At 55.0% G+C, this 21,919-nt stretch overlaps 3 protein-coding genes; 2 read left to right on the forward strand and 1 right to left on the reverse strand.

The window, feature by feature from the left end:
* The first annotated feature begins 1,073 nt into the window (after positions 1–1,073).
* On the forward strand, positions 1,074–2,217 carry CHC_T00007975001 (hypothetical protein). XM_005712297.1 is given in 2 exon segments: positions 1,074–2,126; positions 2,127–2,217. The coding sequence occupies 1 exon segment, from the start codon at positions 1,074–1,076 to the stop codon at positions 2,124–2,126; it is 1,053 nt and encodes a 350-aa protein (XP_005712354.1). The 3' UTR covers positions 2,127–2,217.
* Positions 2,218–4,935: 2,718 nt separating this feature from the next.
* CHC_T00007976001 (hypothetical protein) lies at positions 4,936–6,268 on the forward strand. XM_005712298.1 is given in 4 exon segments: positions 4,936–4,954; positions 4,955–5,173; positions 5,320–6,084; positions 6,085–6,268. The coding sequence occupies 2 exon segments, from the start codon at positions 4,955–4,957 to the stop codon at positions 6,082–6,084; spliced, it is 984 nt and encodes a 327-aa protein (XP_005712355.1). The 5' UTR covers positions 4,936–4,954; the 3' UTR covers positions 6,085–6,268.
* Positions 6,269–14,381: 8,113 nt separating this feature from the next.
* Positions 14,382–14,693, reverse strand: CHC_T00007977001 (hypothetical protein). Its single transcript, XM_005712299.1, has one exon. The coding sequence runs from the start codon at positions 14,691–14,693 to the stop codon at positions 14,382–14,384; it is 312 nt and encodes a 103-aa protein (XP_005712356.1).
* Positions 14,694–21,919: the final 7,226 nt, after the last annotated feature.

A 21,919-nucleotide genomic window follows, 5' to 3' on the forward strand; every position in this document is an offset into this window, starting at 1 on the left:
GGCCCAAGTTTCTAACCCCCCCCCACCCCCACAGGCCGCGTCTGCATGCTCGCCGTGCTCGGCATGCTCGTCAGCGAGCAGGTCACCCTCCCGTTCTACACGGACGCCCCGCGCCTGGCCTCCGACATCCACGCCTGGGCTGTCAACCAGGGCGCCATGGTCCAGCTCCTATTCTGGGTCTCCTTCTTCGAGGTCATCGTCGGCGTCCCCGCCCTCGTCCAGATGATCTCCCTCGACTCGCCGCGCAAGCCCGGCGAGTTCGCCTTCGACCCGCTCGGCCTCGGCAAGAACCCCACCGCCTACGCCAGATACCAGCTCTCCGAGATCAAGAACGGCCGCCTGGCTATGATCGCCATCGGAGGCCTTATCCACCAGGAGTGGATGACCGGCCTAACCCCCATCCAGCAGCTTACGCAGGGCAAGTTCTTCCCGTAAGCGGCCGCACCGTGCCGTCGCTGTTTTGCTGCCTGCTCAGTTTTTTCTACCTTGCTTCTCGTAGCCTCTCCTGGCATCTTATTTCTCCATGGGAACTGTAAACACACTTGTCTGGTCCCATCTCTCTCCATTGCATTTCATCTATGTAGAAACCCCCCCGACAGAGCGCGACCTTGACGCCCCCCAACTTACTGCTGCTTTCTTCTTTTCGAAACTGACGGGATAATACGCTCCCCACACTACATACAACATAAAGCGAGCTGTTTTTGCTAATGATTTCCATCGCAGCGCAAAGACTGACAGGGTCATCTCAAGAGATCTAAACCCAACTCTTCACCCATTGCCGATACTCTAGCATGCACAAAACTCGCTCTTGCCCATTTACCACCTCATATTCCATATTCATCCTACCCAAAATTTCATCATCTCGATCTGCAAGGAGCCAGCCACTGTGCCGTAAATTATCTGACCAAGGCAAAACGTTGCTCTCCTCGACGCCAAAACTTATCCGCACAGTGACCCCCGAGTATCGTGCAGCGTATCAGCCTTCAATACCGCGCAACGAGCTCTACTGACGTCTACGGGCGGAAGCATCACCTCGATCTGCTCCAGGGGCCGAAAAGAAAAAAAAGGTAAACATGGCCGCGGAGAAGCCTTTAATCGTCATCCTCGGCCTGGGCGAGATGGGCCTCATTCACGCGCGCAACTTGTCGAAAGAGCGCCGTGTTCTGCTCGGCCTGGCTTCGAAGCGGAAGGAAGTGCTCGACAAGACGGCGGCGGAGCTCGCGGCCGACCGCACCTATTCTTCGTTCGACGCCGTGTTCCAGGACTCGCAAGTCAAGGGCGTCGTGATCGCTACGCCGCCCCCTTCCCATCCGCACGTCATCAAGCAAGCCGCGGAGGCCGGCAAGCATATCTTCTCAGAGAAGCCGCTCGGGTACGACTCGGCTTCAATCAGGGATGCTCTCGACGCGGTGGAAAAGTCCAGCGTGCGCTTCACCGTCGGGTTTAATCGGCGGTGGGACCCGGACTACATCGCAGCGCGCAGAGCTGTGGAGGCGGCAACTCTCGGTGACCCCGTCGTTCTCAAGTGCACATCGGGCGATCCGGAGTACCCGGAAAAGTATCACCGCGGGGCAGCGAAACATGCCATGCTCAAAGATCTGGCCGTTCACGACATCGATCTCGCGCGATGGCTCACTCGCAGTGAGGTGAAGCGAGTGTATGCCATCTGCGACGCGATTTCATACCCCAGCTTGAAAGAGAACCAAGATGCCGACGTCACGGTGGCCATCCTTGAGATGGCATGCGGAGCGAAAGTGATATTGCACCTCAGTCGCGCGTTCCACTTTGGATACGATGTGACTACCGAGCTGTTTTGCAAGAAAGGCGCCATGCAAATTGGGCAGCTACATGACAACGCTGTGGTGACCGTCAAAGACAGGACGAGCGCACTCAAGGTGGTATGGGACTTTGGGGAACGCTTTCGAGTATCATTCACGCGCGAAATGGAAGGGTTTGCGGCGCTGGTGCTCGCCGAAACGGCGGAAGATGCGGCCGCCCTTGTAGCCGGTGATTCCAGCTACGCCTCAGGCGAAGACGGGCTGGCTGCAACGGTGGTCGCAGAAGCGCTCGTGAAATCCTACCTGAGCGGTATGCCGGAAGTTGTGGCCGAGAGAGGAACAGAGTAAAGCAATAGATTTGTAGAGAAAAAAATGAGGCAGCTTGCCAGTAGGAACAGGTGATTGAAAAATGTATGTACAATGTTTGGTACAGTACGAAGAAATAACTTACTACTAACAGACATAACGCACGACACGACACCAGATGAAGGATGCGCGAATGTCACCTACGCTACCTGACGTAGCTGCACTCTTGGATGCCGAACCACAGCACAGGGTTACGGCAATAGTAACAAAAGTGACGGATTTGAAAAAAAGAAACCGTGCACGTAAACAAACTATTCCACAAGGCGCTGGCGTAGCTCTTATGCAGCGCGGGAAAACAAAAACAAAGAAAGGGAGCAAGGGCGGGTGCGGGGTGGATCCGCAGTCAGGACCAAGCGCACGGGGTCATGGATCAAACGGGGTAAAGTTGAGCGGGGATACGTTAAGAAACGGGCTAGCGGCACAGCCCTGCTGCAGGCGATATTGCATGAGGCTGTAGCATCCCTTGAGATGCAGAGCGGCTCCGAAAATGACAGCGATGTGCATGAGCTGGTGGCTTGCGAAGAAGCGGTCGTGCTTGCCGACTCTGCAGCACTCTGGAAAGCGGGAAACATAGATGATGGCGCCGACAAAATATGTGCTGAGGGCGGACATGGCGGACATGAGGGCGGTGGGGAAGCGATCCGCGACCCAGCGGTGGTGCATGCCGGCGTGGATGATGGGGAAGAAGACGCAGGCGCCCAGAGCGCAGAAGATCATGGTGCGGAACGGACGGGCCTTCGGGGTGGAGAAGCCCGGGGCGAAGATGGCGGCGACCGTGACGGTCTCCGCGATGGCGATGTTCCAGTAGTAGCGGCGGGCCAAGTGCGGGGCGCAGTAGAAGATGTAGAAGATGCCGGACAGACCGTGGCCGCAGCACAGCAGCGAGATGCCCAGGAAGTCGAGCTTGGCCAGCAGGCGCAGGGCGACGGGGCTGTATACCCAGAAGGCGTGGTAGACGGTGGAGGCGAGCAGGCACAGGCAGGCGGCGATGAGGAGCGGGAGGATGCCGTTGCGGTGGTCCTTGAGCAGGGTGGACACGGCGTGCTTGAGTGCGGGCAGGTCGTGCTTGCGGGAGGGGAGGCAGACGGTGGGGAGGCCGAAGCGGCGGAGGTGGTGGTGCGAGAAGACGGCGGGGAGGCGCGGGAGGTGCGGCGAGCGGGCGGCGAGCGAGGAGGCGGCAGGCGGGCAGGCCGGGGCCAGGTCCGGGAGGTGGCGCATGGCGGACGTGAGCGGGCCCGCGAAGCGCAAGGTCAGGACAAGGAAGACCAGGAAGCCCAGGCCGTGCGACCAGACGTTGATGGTGTCGTTGTTGAGCGAGAAGAAGGCCGAGTGGAAGCAGGCGCGCAGCGACGGCAGGTGCGGGCGGTACGCACCGGTGAGGTAGTCGTTGTCGCGCATCCAGGCCGGCAGCTCGCGCAGCGTGAGCAAGCGGTGGTGCCGCGGGCGCGGCGCGGGCGCGGGCGCGGGCGCGGGCGCGGGGGGGGAGGCCATGGTAGAGGGGGGGGGAGAGGGAGGGAGGGCGGTGGTGCGGAGAGGAGACGGGTGAGGGACAGGCGGGCGAGGGAACGAAAAAGGAGCACCGGTCAGCAGAGGCGGTTATAAGCGGAAGGCGCGACACGTGTCGGGGCATTTCGCGGAAGGCGGCCAGGGCGGCCGGAATCTCGGCGGGCGTGGGCGAAGGGGGAGCAACGTCACCGCACAAACGGCAATCTCCACAATCACCCCCTCCTCGCCTCCGTAACCGCCTCCCTGTCCCCCTCTGCCCCCCTAGAACCGCGCCGCGCGCACTGCCAGCGCGTTAGCGTTACAGTGGAGAGAGGCCGCCAGCGGCGGTGTGTGCGCAGGCAGCGGAGGTGCGGCGGGGCGACGGAGGGCGCGGCTTGCGCGGACGGGGGTGGTGGGCAGTATCGGTGACGCGGGGGACGCGGGGGACGCGGGGGAGGGGAAACGCCGCTAGTTATGGGGGGGATGAGAGGAGTTTTAAAATAGTCGCGTGGCTTGCTTGTTTTGCACCCAAGGTGGGTGAGTATGAAAATTTCAGTACAGGGGTGACTCTACCTTCATTCGTCGAGTCATCTACGTGCTTGCAGTGACACGAGTTGAGAACCACAAACACTGCACATGCTTGGCACCGACAGCAGGACGGAGGCGGGTGACGGTGTTTTATGATGGCGGTTCCCTTTTCGTAGCAAGGAACAGACAACCTATCTGCAGTTGCACACAGCACTGAACAAGTTGGTGCGCGGAGAGGTTGCTGTCCAACACACTAGTGCAACACACTACGTGCAGACTCTGCACGTAGTGTGTTGGACAGCAACCATGGGATGTATTAACTTGCTCTGCACTGCAGAGCAAGTTAATACATCCCATGGCTTGCCGAAAATGTCGGATGCCTTTGTCGTTCACCATCAACTAAACACGAGCACCTGCAATGAGATGGAATGCCAGTCAAGCCGCAAGACCGATGCATCCAACTGTTGATGTCAAGGTGACATCACCAGCCTCAACGCCTCATGTGCACGTGGTCATATCCATATGCAGGGCCTCCTTTAAGGCTCTCCATATCCACGTCTCCACTGAGCGGAGACGTGGATATGGAGACACGACGTGGATGCGGGCGTGCGCTACACGGAGTCGCCACTGAATAAAATCTGAAAACCGAAAACGCGACCAGCAATGACGCCGCTGCGAGAGGCGTCTTCAAATCACGACCGACGACCAAGCCTTTCCCATCAATCCCCCCCACCCCCCTCACCCACCTCATCCCTCCGCCTCGCCGCCCCCTCGTTCTCCCCGCCACAACCCTCACCATGCAGCGCGAGCACCTCGACAAGGTGCTCTCGAGCTACCAGCACATCGGCAACGTCGTGTACGACATGACCACGTCCTCCTCCGCGCGCGACGCCCACTCCCTCCTTCGCTGGTTCCTGCTGGACATGCCCATCGTCCCGTTCCTGCTCGCCTTCCACTGCACCTTCGCCGCGCTCAACATCCACCGCGTGACGAGCGGCCGCCAGTTCTGGCTCAAGGTACGTCCCGCACTCCCCCACTCCCCGCACGAGTCCCGCCCTCCGCGCCGCACTTGACTCGCGTCCTCGCCGCTCCCGAGCCTTGCCACCGGCGCAGACCCTCGTCCTGACGGCCTCTCTCCACCGCGCTCTTCCCACGCGCGCAGACGCTCGTGCTGACGACCTTCGCGGCCTTCGGCGGCTCGACGCTGGCCAACGTCCTGTCGGGCCAGCCGGCGCCGCTGTTCACCGTGTCGTCCAACTACATGATGAGCTACGTCACGATCGCGTGGTACGTCATCAACCACAGCCGCGCGGCTCGCGCGGTGCTGTCCTTCCGGCCCGTGCTGGCGGTGCTGGCGTTCGGCGCGACGGCGGCCAAGGTGCGCTCCATCCTGTCGTTCATGGACGGCTTTGTGGTGCGCTTCCCCGACGCCGTGCTCGGCGCCGTCGTGCTCAGCGGGCTCGCCGGGTCGGGCGGCGCGCTCTTCGTCACCCTGGAGAAGATCGTGCAGGACGGCCTGCAGACGTCGTCCGACTTCTCCAACCCCGGTTGGAGCTTTAAGAGCGCGTACCTGGCGGCCTGCGTCTACTACGTGGCCACGGACCCTGTGGGGTGGATCGCGGCGCATGCGCCGTTTGCAACTGTCACGTTCGACAAGGAGGAAGTGCGATTTGCCGTTTCCCTCGCGCTTTGCACGCACGCCGCGTTTGACACGCTGTATGGGAGGCACGTTAATCCCTTGTACCTCGTTGAGGAGGTGCTGTGCGCGCTCACAGGGGTGAGGAAACCGATAATGGTGGAGCAGGTGCCGACCAGCTTGATCAGCTCAGATCGGAAGGAATATGCTGGCAAGAAGGACGGAGGAGCGAGAAAAGGGAAGCAAGGCGAGGGGCTTCGATCACGGAAGGATAAAGCGCGCGTGCATTGATGGAGTTGTCTCACCCTCGGGGGTGAGATGCACTGCTTTCAAGAAAGCTTAGTCCTCCACGGGCGAGCGAAGGAGGAGGCTTCTGTGAAAATAACTTGACGACAAGTACAGGACGCCATTTTGGGAGCGAAAAGTAAAAACGCAGTCGCTGCTTCCAAATCCCGACCACACTTTGACAAGTTTGGAATGGATCCTCCCTCATTGTCACGTGCCCTGCGTCAATTAGTCAAAAATAGAAGGACTACCTCGTCCTCTCATAGCATCGCTGAGTTTCGATCTCAGGACCGCTGGGTTATGGGCCCAGCACGCTAACCACTGCGCCACGATGCTTGCTTGAGATGAATAAATGCTCTTTTCATTAATACTTATAGACATGAAAAATATGTATGCACGCGTCCGCGTGGACACGTGGACACGTGGACACATATGACGACGAAGAAGAAGACAACGTCATCGCTCAGGTCCCCTGCATTGCCGCATACGCTCCACGCGACAGTGGTACCGCCATGTGCGTTCGGGGCAAGCATCTGGAGCACAACCAGCCTTGATAATTCGCGCACGACACCGCCCTCGCCTCCTCGCCCTGCTGAAGCTGTTCCGGCCTCCCCCACCCCGGTCCCCCCGCCCACGCCGCGAGCCTGGGCGACTGTTGCAGCCGCCCAACCCCGTCCTACTCCTCGCTCCATCCCCCCTGCTGTCCATGCAAATGCTGCGAGCGCCGCGCTACCTCCCACTTTCTTTCAACTGCCTTTATCTTCCACTTCTCCGTTTCTCGCGCCTCGCCCCCTCAAATTACCACGTGTCCAGGCCCGCCCCAGCTCTTCCGTCCCCACTCTCGCGGCTGCCCGTGCGGCACTCGCAGACTCATCGTCAGTCTCGCGAGCCACACTCGCTGAAGCTCGCACCCTGGTCCACACCGTTGGCAATCCGATCCGCCTCGACCCCCGCACCGGCAAACCCGTCGCCCCCCTCCCCCCCCTCCTCGCCCACTTCCGCCTCGTCTACCTCCGCCTCGTCTACGAGGACCTCGCCGTCCACACCGCCCCCCTCCCTCCTACCGCTTCCGCTCTCGACTCCTTCGCCGCCGCCGGCGTTGCCTGCCTCCTACGCCGCGAGGCGTGGTTGACGGGACAGGTCCAACCAAGAACACCTGGAAGATTTACTGCATATGCGCTTGCAGGTGGTACCTGCAACAGTCCCCATTGTCCATTGCGCGTCCACCCGTGAGGCCCATCATAGTCGACTCGGCGCATGTGTCTATGACACGTCCAGTATTTGTCCCTTGGTGGTCCACGTGCCCCCTGTACGGTCCAGAAACGGTCCAGATGTGGTCCACCAACGAACATAAACTCCACGCAGGTATGGCGGGGAAGTAAAACCTCAGACTTTTGCAAATGTGTCTGAAGATCACGTTTACCTTGGTCGCCGCCTGACGATCTTGTTTCAGGGGGAAGACTTTTACATCTTCTTCGGCGGCTTTGTTCAGGTCCACCCGCCCAAATACGGCCTTTTTCACGTTCAAGTAAATTAGTCGACACGCCGCACACTTAATAGCGCCTTCAGGAACGGGTCGTCTACTTGTACCTGTACTGGCTTTGGAAGGCAGAGCATCGAAACAGCAACCCGCTGTCTCGTGCTCAAACCAGTCCCCGCCCCTGTTATACCTATACCCCATGTACATTGGGCATCCTTAATAACTGGCAAGCCCTTTATGCTCGCCTCTAGCCGCCGCCCTACATCATTGTAGGGCTGCGAATCTACCCGCACGAGCCGCTGGCACCCCCTGTTTATTGAGGCGCCTCTCCGTGGACGGTTCATTGCCTCGCACCCTGCCTATTCGCTAGGCGGGTGCTTCTGCGGACATGTGCTAGGCCTGCGGCTTTCGCTTGCAAGGCCTGGGGAGGCACGCCATACTCTATAGAGAGTTCCCGCACCAAACGGGTCCCTTCGCTTGCTAGCTGCCCGGCCCTGGGGAAATCGTCCCCCTCGTCTTCGAGCACGCTACTGGCAGCTTCTATCAGGACCGACAAGAGGCGTCCCGGTTCATTAGACACGATGCTGGTGCCGTGTACAGAGGGGCGCCCACTTAGCTCATCTCATCCCTGACAGTCTCGAGGAACTGACGAGCGCTTGCAGTCACGACAGCAACCGGCGGCCCACCCTTCGCGGGCGCCTCTGCTGCTGCCTGAGCCACTCCTGCCCTCCTCGATGTGTCATGCGGGGGCACTGCCGTGGGTCTCCTGCTGAGACGCCACTGCAGCGGTAGCCTCAGGCCCAGAGCCCCCCGGCCATCAGTCCACGACCACGTCCGGTACCAGGTCCTCTTCCGGCTCCTGGCCCAGAATGCCCTCGACCGCATGACGGTTGAAACCGTTGAGCCTGTCCATCATTTCATCGTTGTCTAGGCCCTCCCTTAGCACTCCTGGCTCCATCCGACCCGCAACGAATACTGCCCTCCTCAGGCCGCGTTCTCCCGTGAAAGACTTTCTACAGAGGGCGGCCCTCACCTGTGGCTCCAGGCAGGTACACCATATCTTGACAGTGTCATTAGCCTGTGGCAGTCTGTCCACCAGCACCATGTCATGCATAGGCATCATACCCCTCGAACGCTTGTAGCTTATGACTACACCGATTTTTTCGTCACTCGGAGCGGCCATATGGGGAGGGTAGATACCGGAGGAGTCTACTATCCAAGCGATAGAGGCCAGAGAATCCTCAGCTCCCTCAATGGCCGTGCCTGGGAACATCACGCCCTTACGGAGGACGCTGGACCCCACTACTCTCCCCAGTACTGAGTCGCTCATGGTGACCTTCATCAGCGCCATGCCGTCGTGCCGATTTGCGTTAGGTGAGTAGATATAAGAGTACCCGCAGTCGCGGGGCCTCTCCCATTTCGATGCGACACAAATGCTGTCCGATCTGTCGTGAAACACCGCTTCCTCCCCGAACATCGGTAGTTCGGAAGCGTTGTCGAAACTGCTTCCAACAACCTTGCATACAGTGTTACTCCGCACTTCATTCGAGCTGCTGGCGAGGATAGGGGACGGTTCAATCCAGTACGGGATGTAGACACCGTCGTTATCCAGGTGCCTATTAACCACACACCTGAACACCTTCTCCTGCGAACCACAAAACCATGCGGCCACTGTCTCGACGCCTCCACCATCGAGCTTGTTCCCCGAACATAGCTTCTTGAACCACACCCGAGCCAGAGGTCCCATCTGGGCTCCCAGCTGCGAGTAGTGTTTCTTCCACGTTGTCCCTGCTGGGCGGTAGCTCACCCAAGGGACCTTGCTGTCGGTTCCCACACCCGAATCGCTTACTGCAAACAGGGCTGCCGTCGTAAGCAGCATTGTGTCTACGCTGTGCACTTACGATCTGACGTTGTGCCGTCCGCCCACCGACATGGGAAGCTGTACGCATGGCGGGGGTGAGCCGCTGATAATGCCGCTTGGAGTCGGGAGCTCAACCCCTCGCATGACGTCACGCATGTAATTCCCATCGTCAGTATGGGCCACAACGGACGTAATGTCGTGTAGTCCAATGACAAAAGCGGCCAGATGCGCACCGCCAACACCTGAGAGTTCGGCAGAATCTATGATCAGCCTCACAGCCTTGAAAGAGGCGTCTAGCGCCCCTGCACGCCGGGGTAAGCAGACCTTCCACCTATTCTGGCTCACGTACACACTACCAGTGTACACTTCGGCACCGCACCCCCTTGCAGCATAGAGTATAACGCCGAGGAGATCCTCGTTCTGATTGGAGCCCTGCTTCATCGTTATGTAGACTCCAGCGTTGTCAAAATGCATCCCAGAAGAGACTAGCTCCCCCGCAGACAATTCCGCCCCGCCTAGCAGGCACGACGTTGGCACGTGACCAAAACCTGAAGTGCTTTTGGCGATGAATTGCCCCAAACGGCGGCATACTGCAGTCATGTCGAAAGAAGTGCCCACCGTGGGCACGAAATCTGTTGACTTGACTGTGTGTGAAGCTAAGACCCCGACATGTGCATCGGAATAGTGCCCACACCTGGTGGCCATGTACGTAGGCGTCCCCGCGTCGAACTTACCAGCCCGGGACGCAACCGTGCTGATGCGGTACTTGACAGTCGACCTCCCCCTTGCGGGATGAGTCAAGCCTGTGGCTTCAGCGAGCACAGCGGCACTATACGATCGCACCACAGTACGGTTCCGCCCAGCACCAGTAGCGACATCCGGAGCAGCTTTACTGATCCGGGAGCTGAAGATATTCTTCGCACCTGCGTTGACGTCCATCGTCGGCAATTTCAGTTTGGGACGCTGTCCGCTGCGTGAAGCTTTCAGTTTGCGACTCTGTGGACAGCGTCCTTTAAATCATTATTTATATAACTAACACGAAGGGACATTCCCGACGTTGTCCGTAAAGTCACAAAAACGCGTGTTTTGGCGGCGTATGGCAAAACTCACAGCATACCGAAAACTCGGGGCATGCGAGTTTTCCACGAGTTTCACATCGAGTTTCACATCTGCCTGATCGCAGCAGTGCCGGATCGACCCGTCGTGAAGAAAAACGAAGTGGGTCTTCCGTCCTTTCCATCAGCACAAACGAGTCCCAGACTGCACGGGTGGCAGCGATATACGTCATGGACGCCCCTATCGCTTCATCTGCGCAGAGTCCATCAAATGGATCAAAGCGCGACAGGATCTGCCACAGATGCCGCCGAAGCAACCGCGAAAGATAGACAAGTAGAAGCATCTAAGAAGTGGTCCTCTCCAAACGGCCCCCCTCAGGCTGAAAAAAGCATTTCCAATAATTTTTTTCAACCCGTGTCAAGAACTCGGGTTTACTTTGCGTGGAAAAAACCCGAAAAAAACAACGCGTTAGTTATATAAATAAATATCGATCGGTAAACGTGTCTGACTCGCCGCCTCGTGGTGCTCAGCGAGCAATGAGAGGCGCGTAATCCTCTCGAGACAGTAATGACCTACACCAAACGTGGACAGTCACCCGCAATCAACGTGTGATTCCGTAATTCCCCGACTGCACTCCGTTAGTGTGTGTACAAGTAGTTTCTGCTCACGTTCCTCTGCATCTTCGTTAAAAGCTGGCAACGCCCAGTGCAATAAAACAATTTAATGCAAGCCTAAGCCTACCTGCGATCCCCCTTCATTCCGCCTCGCCTTTCATTTTAAAAGCAATCCGCCTAATCCACCATCTAAACCTTCTCGCCCTGTCAAATCGTCTCTTCTTGTGGTAACCCCCAAAGTCGTCTTCAAACGCATCAACGTAACGCCCCTCCTGGTTCTGCTTCAAAGGCTTCCTCTTATCCCCATCCTCATGCCCGTCCGAACTTCTCACCACCCCGCTTGCGTCGAACCTATCTTCCATTTGCTCCTCCGCCTCATGCCCATACCTGTGCCCCCTGCCCCTATACCCAAACCTCCCTCTCGACCGCCGCGCCCCGCTCACTTGCGTCCTCCTTGGCTTATGCGCCACAGGGCTCGTCGTCTCCCCCGAAAAGAACATGCGCACCAGCTTCGAGCTCACATCCTGCGCCTCATTCCTCGGCGAGAACACATCCGCGTGCCGCATATCCGCCGCCTGCCGCGTCTCCACCGCCGCCGCCGCCGACACGGCCCGTGTTCGATTGCTATCCCATCTCGGCCTGTGCCGCTCCCTGTCCCTGGCCCTCTCGCGCTCCTTCTGCTTGACGACGCGCTCGGCATTGTCCACGTCGCGGTGCACCAGCCACATGTCCGACGCGACGTACGACGTGGTGGAGTACGACGCGGGCTCGGACAGGATGGAGTCTGCATCCGAGTCATGCGGGGCGACCATGAAGCTGAGCTTGGACAGGTGGCGCCTGGTGCGTGCCGTGATGGTGGCGGGCGTGCGGGAGACGGCGGCGGCGGCGGCGCGCAGGGAGCCGGATCGCGAGCGCTCGCGCGGGCCCGGGTGCCGCGCGGGCGCGTGCAGCTGGGCGAAGGAGCCGGCGTCGGAGGCGAGCGGGATGGACAGGCACGAGTCGTCGTGGTCCGTGGGCGGGTCGACGTCATAGCGGCGCAGGAAGTCGTAGGGGTCGTCGGTCGGGTCCGAGGAGAGGGAGGAGGTCTGCACGCTGGCGGCCGCGGCCTCCGCGGGCGACTGCAGCCACTCGGTCGGGCGGTGTGTGCCGAAGGACGGCAGGTCGTCCAGATGCGTGAAGAAAGGGGACTTCGTCGACGGCGAGGCAGAGATGACGGCGGGCGGAGCCGGGAGCTTGGGACCGCCGGCGGATGCGCGCGTGGATGTGGTGGAGTTGGTGACCACTGAGGACATTGCGAGTTGGGGTCGGGGTGCGACCGAGAAGGATGCGGCGAGGGGTGGGGCGGGGGCGGGGAGGGGGGGTGATAGCGGCAAGATGGATACAGTGGGAGGAGAAAATATTTTGGGGAGATGGGAGGTTTGGTTTGGGTAAAAGGAGGGGGGGAGGAAGGGGGAGGAAGGTGGGGGGGGGGCTTGTACGATAGGGTTGATTAAGGAAATGATAAGGTGCAGACAAAACGTGGGAGGCGCGGAAGAAGGTTTAACAGGGTCTCGAGGTGAGTGTGTTGTGCCTGGCGGATGGGCGGCAGATGGCGCAGAGAGGGGCGCAGAGAGAGGGTGATGGGGCGGCATAAGAGGGTCATACAAGGGGTGAAAAACGAATAAAATCAGGGTTGAATTGAGAGAGAGGAGGTAAGCCGACACGTATGTGTATCACGAGCCCGGTGCTGAGCTCGAGGAGACGCCAGCGGAATACACCGAATGTCCGAAGATCGTGAATTTCCTTATATTTTCTCGCCTGTCGACGCAGCAAGGTAAGTGGCTCTCCCCAATGTCAGCCCTCCGGACCCAGTGCTTGGCACCTTTCCATTCGCGGGTTTCATATGATATACCTGTACTGTACCCCCCCCGCGTATTGGACGTACGGAACCCCACGGCCCACTCCGACCCACCACGAGTCACCACGAGTCACTCACTGCAAGGATATCTTCTTGAGGGCCAGTCCATCCTCCATGCATGCATACATACTGTACCTTGTACCCATTTTGCATACATACATGTGTTCGAGGATGTGCGTCGCACGAGGTTTTATCATAACTTGTTTCATGAAACGCCATAATTAATAGGCCTCTTCACTGTGTTCCAACTACAGTACCTGTATTCCTTTTGGGAACAAGTCGGATATGTTTTTTTCTGGCGCCCGTTGGAAAGTTTCTCCTCCCGAAGCTCCCACTGCCACTCAATTCGGCAAGAAAGCGAATCTCCAACCCACGATTCCTCGGGTTCTGCCGCAAAGTTCTCTCTACTGTACACACAATTTCTATTCAGTTTTAAATCTTAAAACCGCATGTAAAATAACTTCACCTTTCGTGGCTTGAGCATCACCCTCCCCGTGCCGTAACTTTAGTGTCCATCGGACCGTTGTTTCCAGGTGAGGACACTTTTCCACTCATTTCTTCATAACTTACGCTTTCTCGACGACAACGAGAAAGATATCCCCTCTACCTTACTTGATTTAGGCCTTGTGGTCATAAACCAACTTTTGTGAGAAATGCATGTTCTTCCTGGTCGCTTTTACACATGTCTGGAAAAGAAGCTTTTTAAACCCATCTGAAAACCGCATGTAAGATAACTTCGAAACCAAAAACAACAGTCTAAAAAAGCAGTCACTGTAGGCATTCAATCTGCATTACAGAGGGGACGCCCGTTAGTGCCGCTTTTACAAGTGGGTACTGCAACGAGCTCCCAGCTCGTAATCATGCAGTGCAGGTAGTCATTCAAGTCGGCTAGAAGCGGCGGCCGGTTGCTGTCCCCGGCGAGAATTTCGGCGACAGTAGGGCCGCACACCTTAGTTTTTATTCATGATTATAACTGTAAGTGTAGACTTCACCTCCTTGTAAGGACTGGCTTGGGGGCCTCCCCTCAGGGGAAAAGGGGGGTCGGCCTTCCGAATAAAGGAAGTTTGGACTTTCTTGCAGTGGTAGCATCGCAAATCCAAAACGTCCAAATGGAACCAGCTGCCGCTCCCGCCGGGTCAATCACTCTCAGGCCGAACAAGCGAGGGACTTTCCCGTCGTCAATACATGGATATAGAAGGTAGAGCAATACCTTCTATTGGGCCAGTTGAGCAATCCCGCTGCACCAATGAATGATGGTACACGCATCAGCTACGCTTCCAGCTTTCTTAGCGGAACGGCAGCTGTGTGGTGGTACACGATGGTAAACACCAACCAGATCCCTACTAGTTGGGATGCATTTAAGGCCGCTGTCGTCTCGGAGTTCGTATCCGAGGATCACGTCCGTAGGGTACGGGACAGGCTTCGAAGACTGAAACAAGTTTCGTCAGTTTCGAAATATTTGTCTGAGTTCCGGAACATCGTGATGACTATCCCGGACATTTTAGATGGGGAGAAGTGGGACAAGTTCTGCACTGGACTGAAGTACGACGTTCGTCTGGAGGTTCTCAAGACGGCTGTTACCACTTTCGATGACGCCGCCAAGATTGCACTGAGGGTGGATCGTGCAATCTGGAGTGTGCATGTCCCGAAAGCGAATGAAGGAGCTGGGAGCTCCAGTGATCCCACTCCTATGGAAATTGGAAACATGGAGAAGCGCCGTGGGCAGAACGATGCTCAGCGCTTAGCTGATTTTCGAAATAATGGGTGCTTCAAGTGCCATAAGGCCGGGTGCCGTCCATAGAAGCACACGGAGAAGAAGCCGGTTGCCAACAACTTGGCCGTTTGGACGCCGCAAAGTGAGCAGACTACCGAGGAGCACAGCAGTGACTCGGAAAACTAGACGGTCCTTCATATATCAGTAAAAGCACTCTCGAAGGACTATTAAAAAGAGTGCGTCAGGCCTCCCTTGATGGCTGTCTAACAGACGTAGAAACTAACACCGCGCAGTCAACAACTGATGGCATTATACCAGTTGAAGACCTCATTATCTTTGAGGGGGAGATGCACGGCCAAGTTGTCGAGATCCTGAAGGATGATGGGTGCAATACCAACGTAGTCTCCAAAGATTTTGCACGGAGAAATGCTCATCTCTTCCAGTTGGAAGAGGCAGACCTCATCATCACTCACTCGAAACGTAATTCAAAAGAGAAGTCTGGGCAGGTTATTGTCCAGGCGGAAGTTAAGGTAGGCTTGCATTCCTACACCTCTAACTGGGCTGTTGTTGACTGTCGCTGCGATGTGCTACTTGGTATGCCGTGGCACAAAGAAAACAAACCTGAGGTGGACTACAGTATTCCACCGGTCTCCGTCGGAAGAAACCTTTACAGCTAAAAAAGTTCTTAGGGGAGTATATCGGCCTGGACCCGGGTCCAATCTGGGGAACAAATTTGGTAGTTAATCGTTTCCGTCGCCTCTTTCGGAACAAACGCAAACGTAAGAATTTCCAAGTGTATCAACTTGTAGAGAAGGAGCGTCTCTGGGCATACTTGGGAATGAGCAAGGAATCTCAGCGATACCCGGAACCGGCAAGAAACTCCTCGACAAGTACCATTCTGTTTTCAAGTAGATGCTGCCTTCTGGACTACCCCCTGAGCGTGCCGTTGGACCACGCTATTGAAATAGACCAAACAGTGAGGCTACCTTTACGTCCCTTGTACCAGCTCTCACCTGCCGAACTCGCCGCCGTAAAGGAATATTTGGTGGACCAACTCAAGAACGGGAAAATACGAAGGAGCAAATCTCCTTTTGGAGCTTCGCTATTTTTTGTCAAGGGCAAGGGAAGCCTGCGCGCTGTTGTCGACTACAGAGCGTTGAATCGCTTGACGAAACGAAATAACACACCATTGCCTCGTTCTAATGAGATGTTTGACAGGCTGGGCGAATCATGTGTGTTCTCCAAGCTGGACTTGAAAACAGGATTTCACCAGATCAGAATGTGCCCGGGGGACATTGAGAAGACAGCATTTAATACCAAATATGGACAATTAGAGTATCTTTTCATGCCTATGGGGCTGTGTAATGCCCCAGCCACTTTTCAAAATTTGATGAACCGCATTTTCTACGCGTAGAAAATGCGGTTCATCAGTCGCGACTGTATTGAGGTTTTTATGGTCGTGTATATGGACGACTTGCTCGTGTTCAGCAAGAACGAGCAGGAGCTCTTAAAACATTTGGAAACGGTGTTGTCTCAACTTCAAGCAGAGGAATTGTATGTTTCCCCCAAGAATTGAGCGTTTATGAGGGAAGAAACGACATTTTTGGGAATGATCGTCGGACGGAGAGGTATCCGCGTTAACCCGGAGAAAATAGAGGTCGTGACAACATGGCCGCGACCTACCTCGCTCACCGAACTGCGCAGCTTTATTGGGCTTCTGCAATTCTTTCGCAGATTCATACGGGAATTCTCTGAGATTGCTGCACCTCTCACGTCACTCACCGAGAAGGAGATGGGTATACACAAGTGGGATAGAGAATGTGAGGAGGCCTTTGAGAGTTTGAAGGCGGCCATCACAACCGCTCCAGTATTGATTGCACCCAGTTGGGCGAAGCCTTTTCGCTGCCATGTGGATGCGTCGCAGCGTGCGGTCGGGGGGACATTGACCTAGATCAACGAGAACGGAGTTGATCCCGTAATAGCATACTTTTCGAAAAATCTGTCGAAAGCTGAGGAGGACTATACAGCTAACGAGAGGGAGTTGTTAGCTCTGGTATACTTCCTCAAACGATTTCAGTGGTATCTCGAGGGTCCTAACTTTGAAGTATTTACTGACAATCAAGTACTGCATCACTTTTTCACGAAGCCGAGCATGAACAGAAAGGAAGCGAGGTGGCTGGACTTGCTCTCTCAATTTGGAATCCAAAAGGTCACATTGAAACCGGGCCGTGTTCATGTTTTGGGAGATGTTCTCTCACGGGCACCGCATATATCACGGCAAGAGGCTGTCACGGTGAGCAATATGCAGCTGTCCACGTTGAAGCTGGACCTGGATTTTAGTGGGAAGTATGACCGCGACCAGTTCTTCAGACCGATCATGAATGCCCTCCGGGGGGGAGTTTCCAGAAGAGCGTGTGCAGCGTGACAAGATCACCCGCCTTCTTCCCTTATTTCGCCAACAGGATGGCATCCTGTTCTATCAGGAGAAGGTTTGTGTACCCAGAAGCCTCATCCGGGATGTACTCCACTTGGCCCACGACACCAAGGTCTCCGGCCACTTTGCATTTTCTAAGACACTCTCACGGCTGGACGGATACCATTGGAAAAATAAGACACGAGATGTAAAGCTGTATTGCAAGGGATTTTTGAAGTGCTAGCAACAAAAGGACGCACCGGGTAAGAAGTACACTGTACCCACTCCGTTGAATGTTCCATTGCGTCAGTGGGGTTCGTTGGGAACGGATTTTATTGTTAGCCTGCCGAAAACAAAAAAGGGGTTTGACACGATAACCACATGGGTAGATCGACTTTCACGTCGAGTTCACTTTATCCCATCACGAGGTACCGACACGGCCCTAGATACGGCTGGCAATTTCTTCAGCGAAGTTTTTAAGCATCACGGGTTGCCTGACAGCATTGTGAGTGACCGGGATCCGAAATTTACCTCGAAGTTCTGGACCCATCTGATGAAACTGTGCGGTATCCGGCCGGATACCGCCGGATATGCGTCCGGACGCAAATGTCAACGAGCAATCACCCGCAGACGGATGGAGCGTCGGAAGATATGAACCGCATGATAGAGAACTACCTCCGCTGCTATTGCTCCTACCGCCAAGATGATTGGGACGCATTGCTTCCTGCTGCGGAGTTCGCGTACAATTCAGCAGTCTCCCACGACCTAGGAAGCAGCCCATTTGAAGTTGATATAGGCTGGAATCCCAGCTCCCCGGTGGGCCTCTTTCGCATGGATACTTCCATTGAAAGTGTCAATGATCTTAAGAAACGCCTGTCCTCGGCGCTCGTGGATGCTCGTTTTTCTCGCACCACCTCGCAAAGGCGCGCCAGAGTGCGTATACAGCACGGAAGTACCGTCCCGCGAACTACAAAGTGGGCGGAAAAGTATGGGTTCACAAGACGCTATTCCGTGACGCTGTATCACGAGCGCAGCTATCGGAAAAATTAGGAGCGAAGCGATTCGGTCCGTTTGAGATTGTGAAGCTCATTGGACCCAACGCTGTCCGCCTAAAACTTCCTCAGAATGTCCGCATTCATCCAGTGGTCCATGTAGTCCACACTGCCCGATTTTTACCCAGCCTTCAGATGTCAGTCAACCTGTTGCCCCCCGTCCCGCACCTGTTCCCAGTTCTACTGGCCCGCAGTACGTCGTGGACACCATACTCTCCCATCGCAAACGGGGGCGCGGATATCAGTGGTTGACTTTAACGGAAGGGGCGCCTCAGCATGAGGCCCAGTGGCAGCCCAAACGCGACTTTTTGGATGCTGATGGCACTTTGACGGCAGCTTTTCACGAATATATCGTCCGACATAACCTCCTGCCCCATCTTCATAAAGAAATCGATGTTGAAATTGACGTGGACGTCAATTACGCGGAGGTGGGAATATTGCAACGAGCTCCCAGCTCGTAATCATGCAGTGCGGGCAGTCATTCAAGTCGGGTAGAAGCGGCGGCCGGTCGCTGTCCCCGGCGAGAATTTTGGCGACAGTAGGGCCGCACCTTAGTTTTTATTCATGATTATAACTGTAAGTGTAGACTTCACCTCCTTATAAGGACTGGCTTGGGGGCCTCTCCTCAGGGGAAAAGGGGGGGGTCGACCTTCGGAATAAAGGACATTTGGACTTTGTTGCAGGTACCCCCTTGAACTGAACAGGCCCCCCACAACTGAACAACCAAAAAATAGCAAAATTGATCCAAGATGAGCAATTTTGCCTTCTTTCACATGCACAACGTCAGTTCTTCGGCAGTATTCCCGCCGCTGTTCTGCAACATCGCTTAAAAATAAATATAATTCTGATAAACGTGTTTAGCACCTTTTCTTCCTGCGGGACAGATACTGTTGTAATTTGAACGTGACAGAAGCCCGCCAAAAAGAGTTGAAGAGCGGTAACGACGGAATCCAATCTAAACATGCGTGGAGCCGCATTCATTCTTCCCACCGAGTCCCAAGATGACCAAAAAGATATCTGATATCTCCAAGCGGAACGAACACTTCGGTAAATCTTCACAGGCCCTCTCGACGGGAGCAATGATGCATGAAGCTGCTCAAATTGCACCACTTCCCCTATCAACATTTCATTGCCGACTGAAGAAGCAGTCTCGATCCCCTATTCCACGCGCATGGCTCTCATTTACGGAGGAGCAAGTAATTATCCAACTTATTGCTCGCTTTTCTGATCGCAGATACAGCATGAGACGCGAAGATGTTGCTCTAGCACTTATAGACATGGTGCAGGCCTTCCGAATTGCTCTTCAAAACAAACTGCCTTTTGTAAATGGCAAACCTGGAAAACGTTTTTACGTCTTTTTCGCGGTGACACAACACTGCAATCAAGTTTAGTAGGGCTTTGAAGCAATAGCAGGCTCGCTGGCGAGCTACAAACGCTGAAAACCTCACGAATGATCAGCTGAGAGACAATCACCTCAATTCAAAAATGCAAAACGCATCATTATAGTGTTTACGCAACTAAGTTTCAGATTTGATTTTGACGAATTTCGCCAATGCGTGTAGACGTTTTGGAAACGTTTCTGAATTCGGGCAATAGCGGTTGAAAACAATGCTGAAATGCCGGGTGTTTGTGAAGTGATTTCAGAAATGAATGGCGCCAAATCTGGGAAGGCTGCGAACTGTTGTTTGATCAAAACATGTTCAGCACACTACGGGGTCACTTACTCCGAAATCAATAAATATTATTATTCCGGAGCAGGCATTTTATTGAGGGCATATTTTGAGAGAAATTTTTCATCCAGAAACGGGCTTTCGTAGCCTCAATCTACCTATTCATTGCTGGGCAGCGCTCCTGTGTTCTAAAAATGAGATGGAGAACATCTTTCTCTTGCACGCATCATTTGTCAAGTACAATGACAATGTCATTGCCGCAGCGTTCCGCAGTAGTGATCGTGCCTGCATTTTAATTTTTCGTTCTGGAAGCGCTCTGCCATCACAACAATGACAATGCATGCCCGTGCGCAGGAGAATGCATACGGGAATACTTCTGATTTTCCCAACTCAATTCTAACTAAACTTTAATCCAACCATAGCAAGGGCACTTCGCGATCTCCTGGCTAGGCCGTAAGCACCAGTATTACTCTTATTGAGTTTCAGCCTCCGTCAGTGCTTCCTGAAATTGAATATTGGCCCTCCGGGCTTACTACGCCTGCTCGCATCGCTCTACTGCGTGGAATACAGTGCCTTGCGACATCGCACTGTTTACCGGTTCCATCTCCGCCTGGTTGCAATCATGAAACCCGTAAGTACCGGAAAAGAAATTAAGGTCAAATGGTTGCTCGACTTTTGTATCTGGAAAGGGCGCAGAAAGGGTCAGAATATATCGAAAACGATATGGTGGAAAGCTCGAGTCACGAATATTGAGCTTGTCAACGGCGCTGTTTTAGGCTATTTATGTTACGAAGAGGGACACGGAATTGTTGAAACAAAAATGCGCGCTCGTTTCATGGGACGCAAGCTGTCACATATAGGCAAAGGGTGTGAGAACATGGCCCGTCAGGCATGGCGGAGCCGCCAAAAGGAACCACTCGCGTCGGAGAGCGATTGCGAATCCGTCTCAGAAACAGTCGAGGAAGATTTCCTCTCGGATCCCGACTTTACACCCAATACGAACGAATCGTCCTTCCATGTGATTCATGACACCTCCCAAAAATCCCGAGGATGTAGATGCCCAATACAGCACACTGGTGCCAGAATTGCCAATTTGGAACTTAAAGTGAACGAGTTACAGAGGCTTGTGAGTGCGCAGAGCGCAATTTACTCTCGAATAATTGGGAATGAGAGTGAAAGCGACGGCATTGCTGAACGTGTTTTCACCTACTTGAGACACAAAATGGTCCATCGCTGTCATAAACCTCTTTCATTCCCGCTCGCACGATCCGCTATTTCTGATGTTAAGAGAGGCAATGGGCGTTTTGTTGGCATGTGCTTTACGTCTCTGCTTCGTGTTGATGCGAACTGCAGCCTGTCCGATTTTGCCAAGATTGCTACGGTAATTCGGTCACGTTGTCCTCGTGCTACGTTTGTACCAAACTTTTGCGAAACACAGTCTCCATCTCAGGGTCTGCAAGAATCACTAGTTTTGTTTGATTCTTTGCACGATGTATCTCCATGTATACGCCTCGGTGTTCAATCAGATTTACTTGCCCTAGTGGCGAAGGGTAGGAAGATCAACGGGGCTGCTCTGGCTGAAGACTCCGCATTGCGACTTTTGGAAGGTACTTTAGCTGAGAACGAAGACGGTAAGTACCCTTTCATTTTTAGACTTGCAGGAAGCCTCCATAAATCACTCCCTAATAGAGCCTTCGATGTACTTCGGAGAGAGAACAGGCGGTTCGATTATCGCAATTCAGTGTATGTGAGCAGACTGGAGAGAAACCGTGTGTCGATGCATGATGCGATATCTGAGTCAGGTATTGTGATAGGCGAAGATGAGGATATGTACTCTGCTACTGATTATGCATTTTCGCTTCGCTGGTCTCGACTCTCCACAAAAAATTCTAGGCGTCTGCCCAAGGCAGCTCGTGGCCGGAATGAAGTTCTCGGCAATCTTGAATTGGCGTGGCCTGCACTCGTTGTCCGCAGCAAACAAGTCGATGGCGAGTTCCGAGTGGCCATCACGCAAGAAATGCTAGGGAAGAGTGTAGGGCCTTCTCAATAAAATTAGAATGCTAGAATGCAAGTAGAGCTGCAGT

The sequence above is a fragment of the Chondrus crispus genome, genomic scaffold (genome assembly GCF_000350225.1).
Source record: "Chondrus crispus Stackhouse genomic scaffold, scaffold_9, whole genome shotgun sequence".
Lineage (NCBI taxonomy): Eukaryota > Rhodophyta > Florideophyceae > Gigartinales > Gigartinaceae > Chondrus > Chondrus crispus.

Excerpts from the sequence above, each read along its gene's own strand:
- CHC_T00007976001 (XM_005712298.1), top strand. The coding sequence starts at position 4,955 with ATGCAGCGCGAGCACCTCGACAAGGTGCTCTCGAGCTACCAGCACATC. Across the intron at positions 5,174-5,319 it reads GCCGCCAGTTCTGGCTCAAG|ACGCTCGTGCTGACGACCTT; the intron begins GTACGTCCCGCA and ends CCACGCGCGCAG.
- CHC_T00007975001 (XM_005712297.1), top strand. The coding sequence starts at position 1,074 with ATGGCCGCGGAGAAGCCTTTAATCGTCATCCTCGGCCTGGGCGAGATG.
- CHC_T00007977001 (XM_005712299.1), bottom strand. The coding sequence starts at position 14,693 with ATGTTTCCAATTTCCATAGGAGTGGGATCACTGGAGCTCCCAGCTCCT.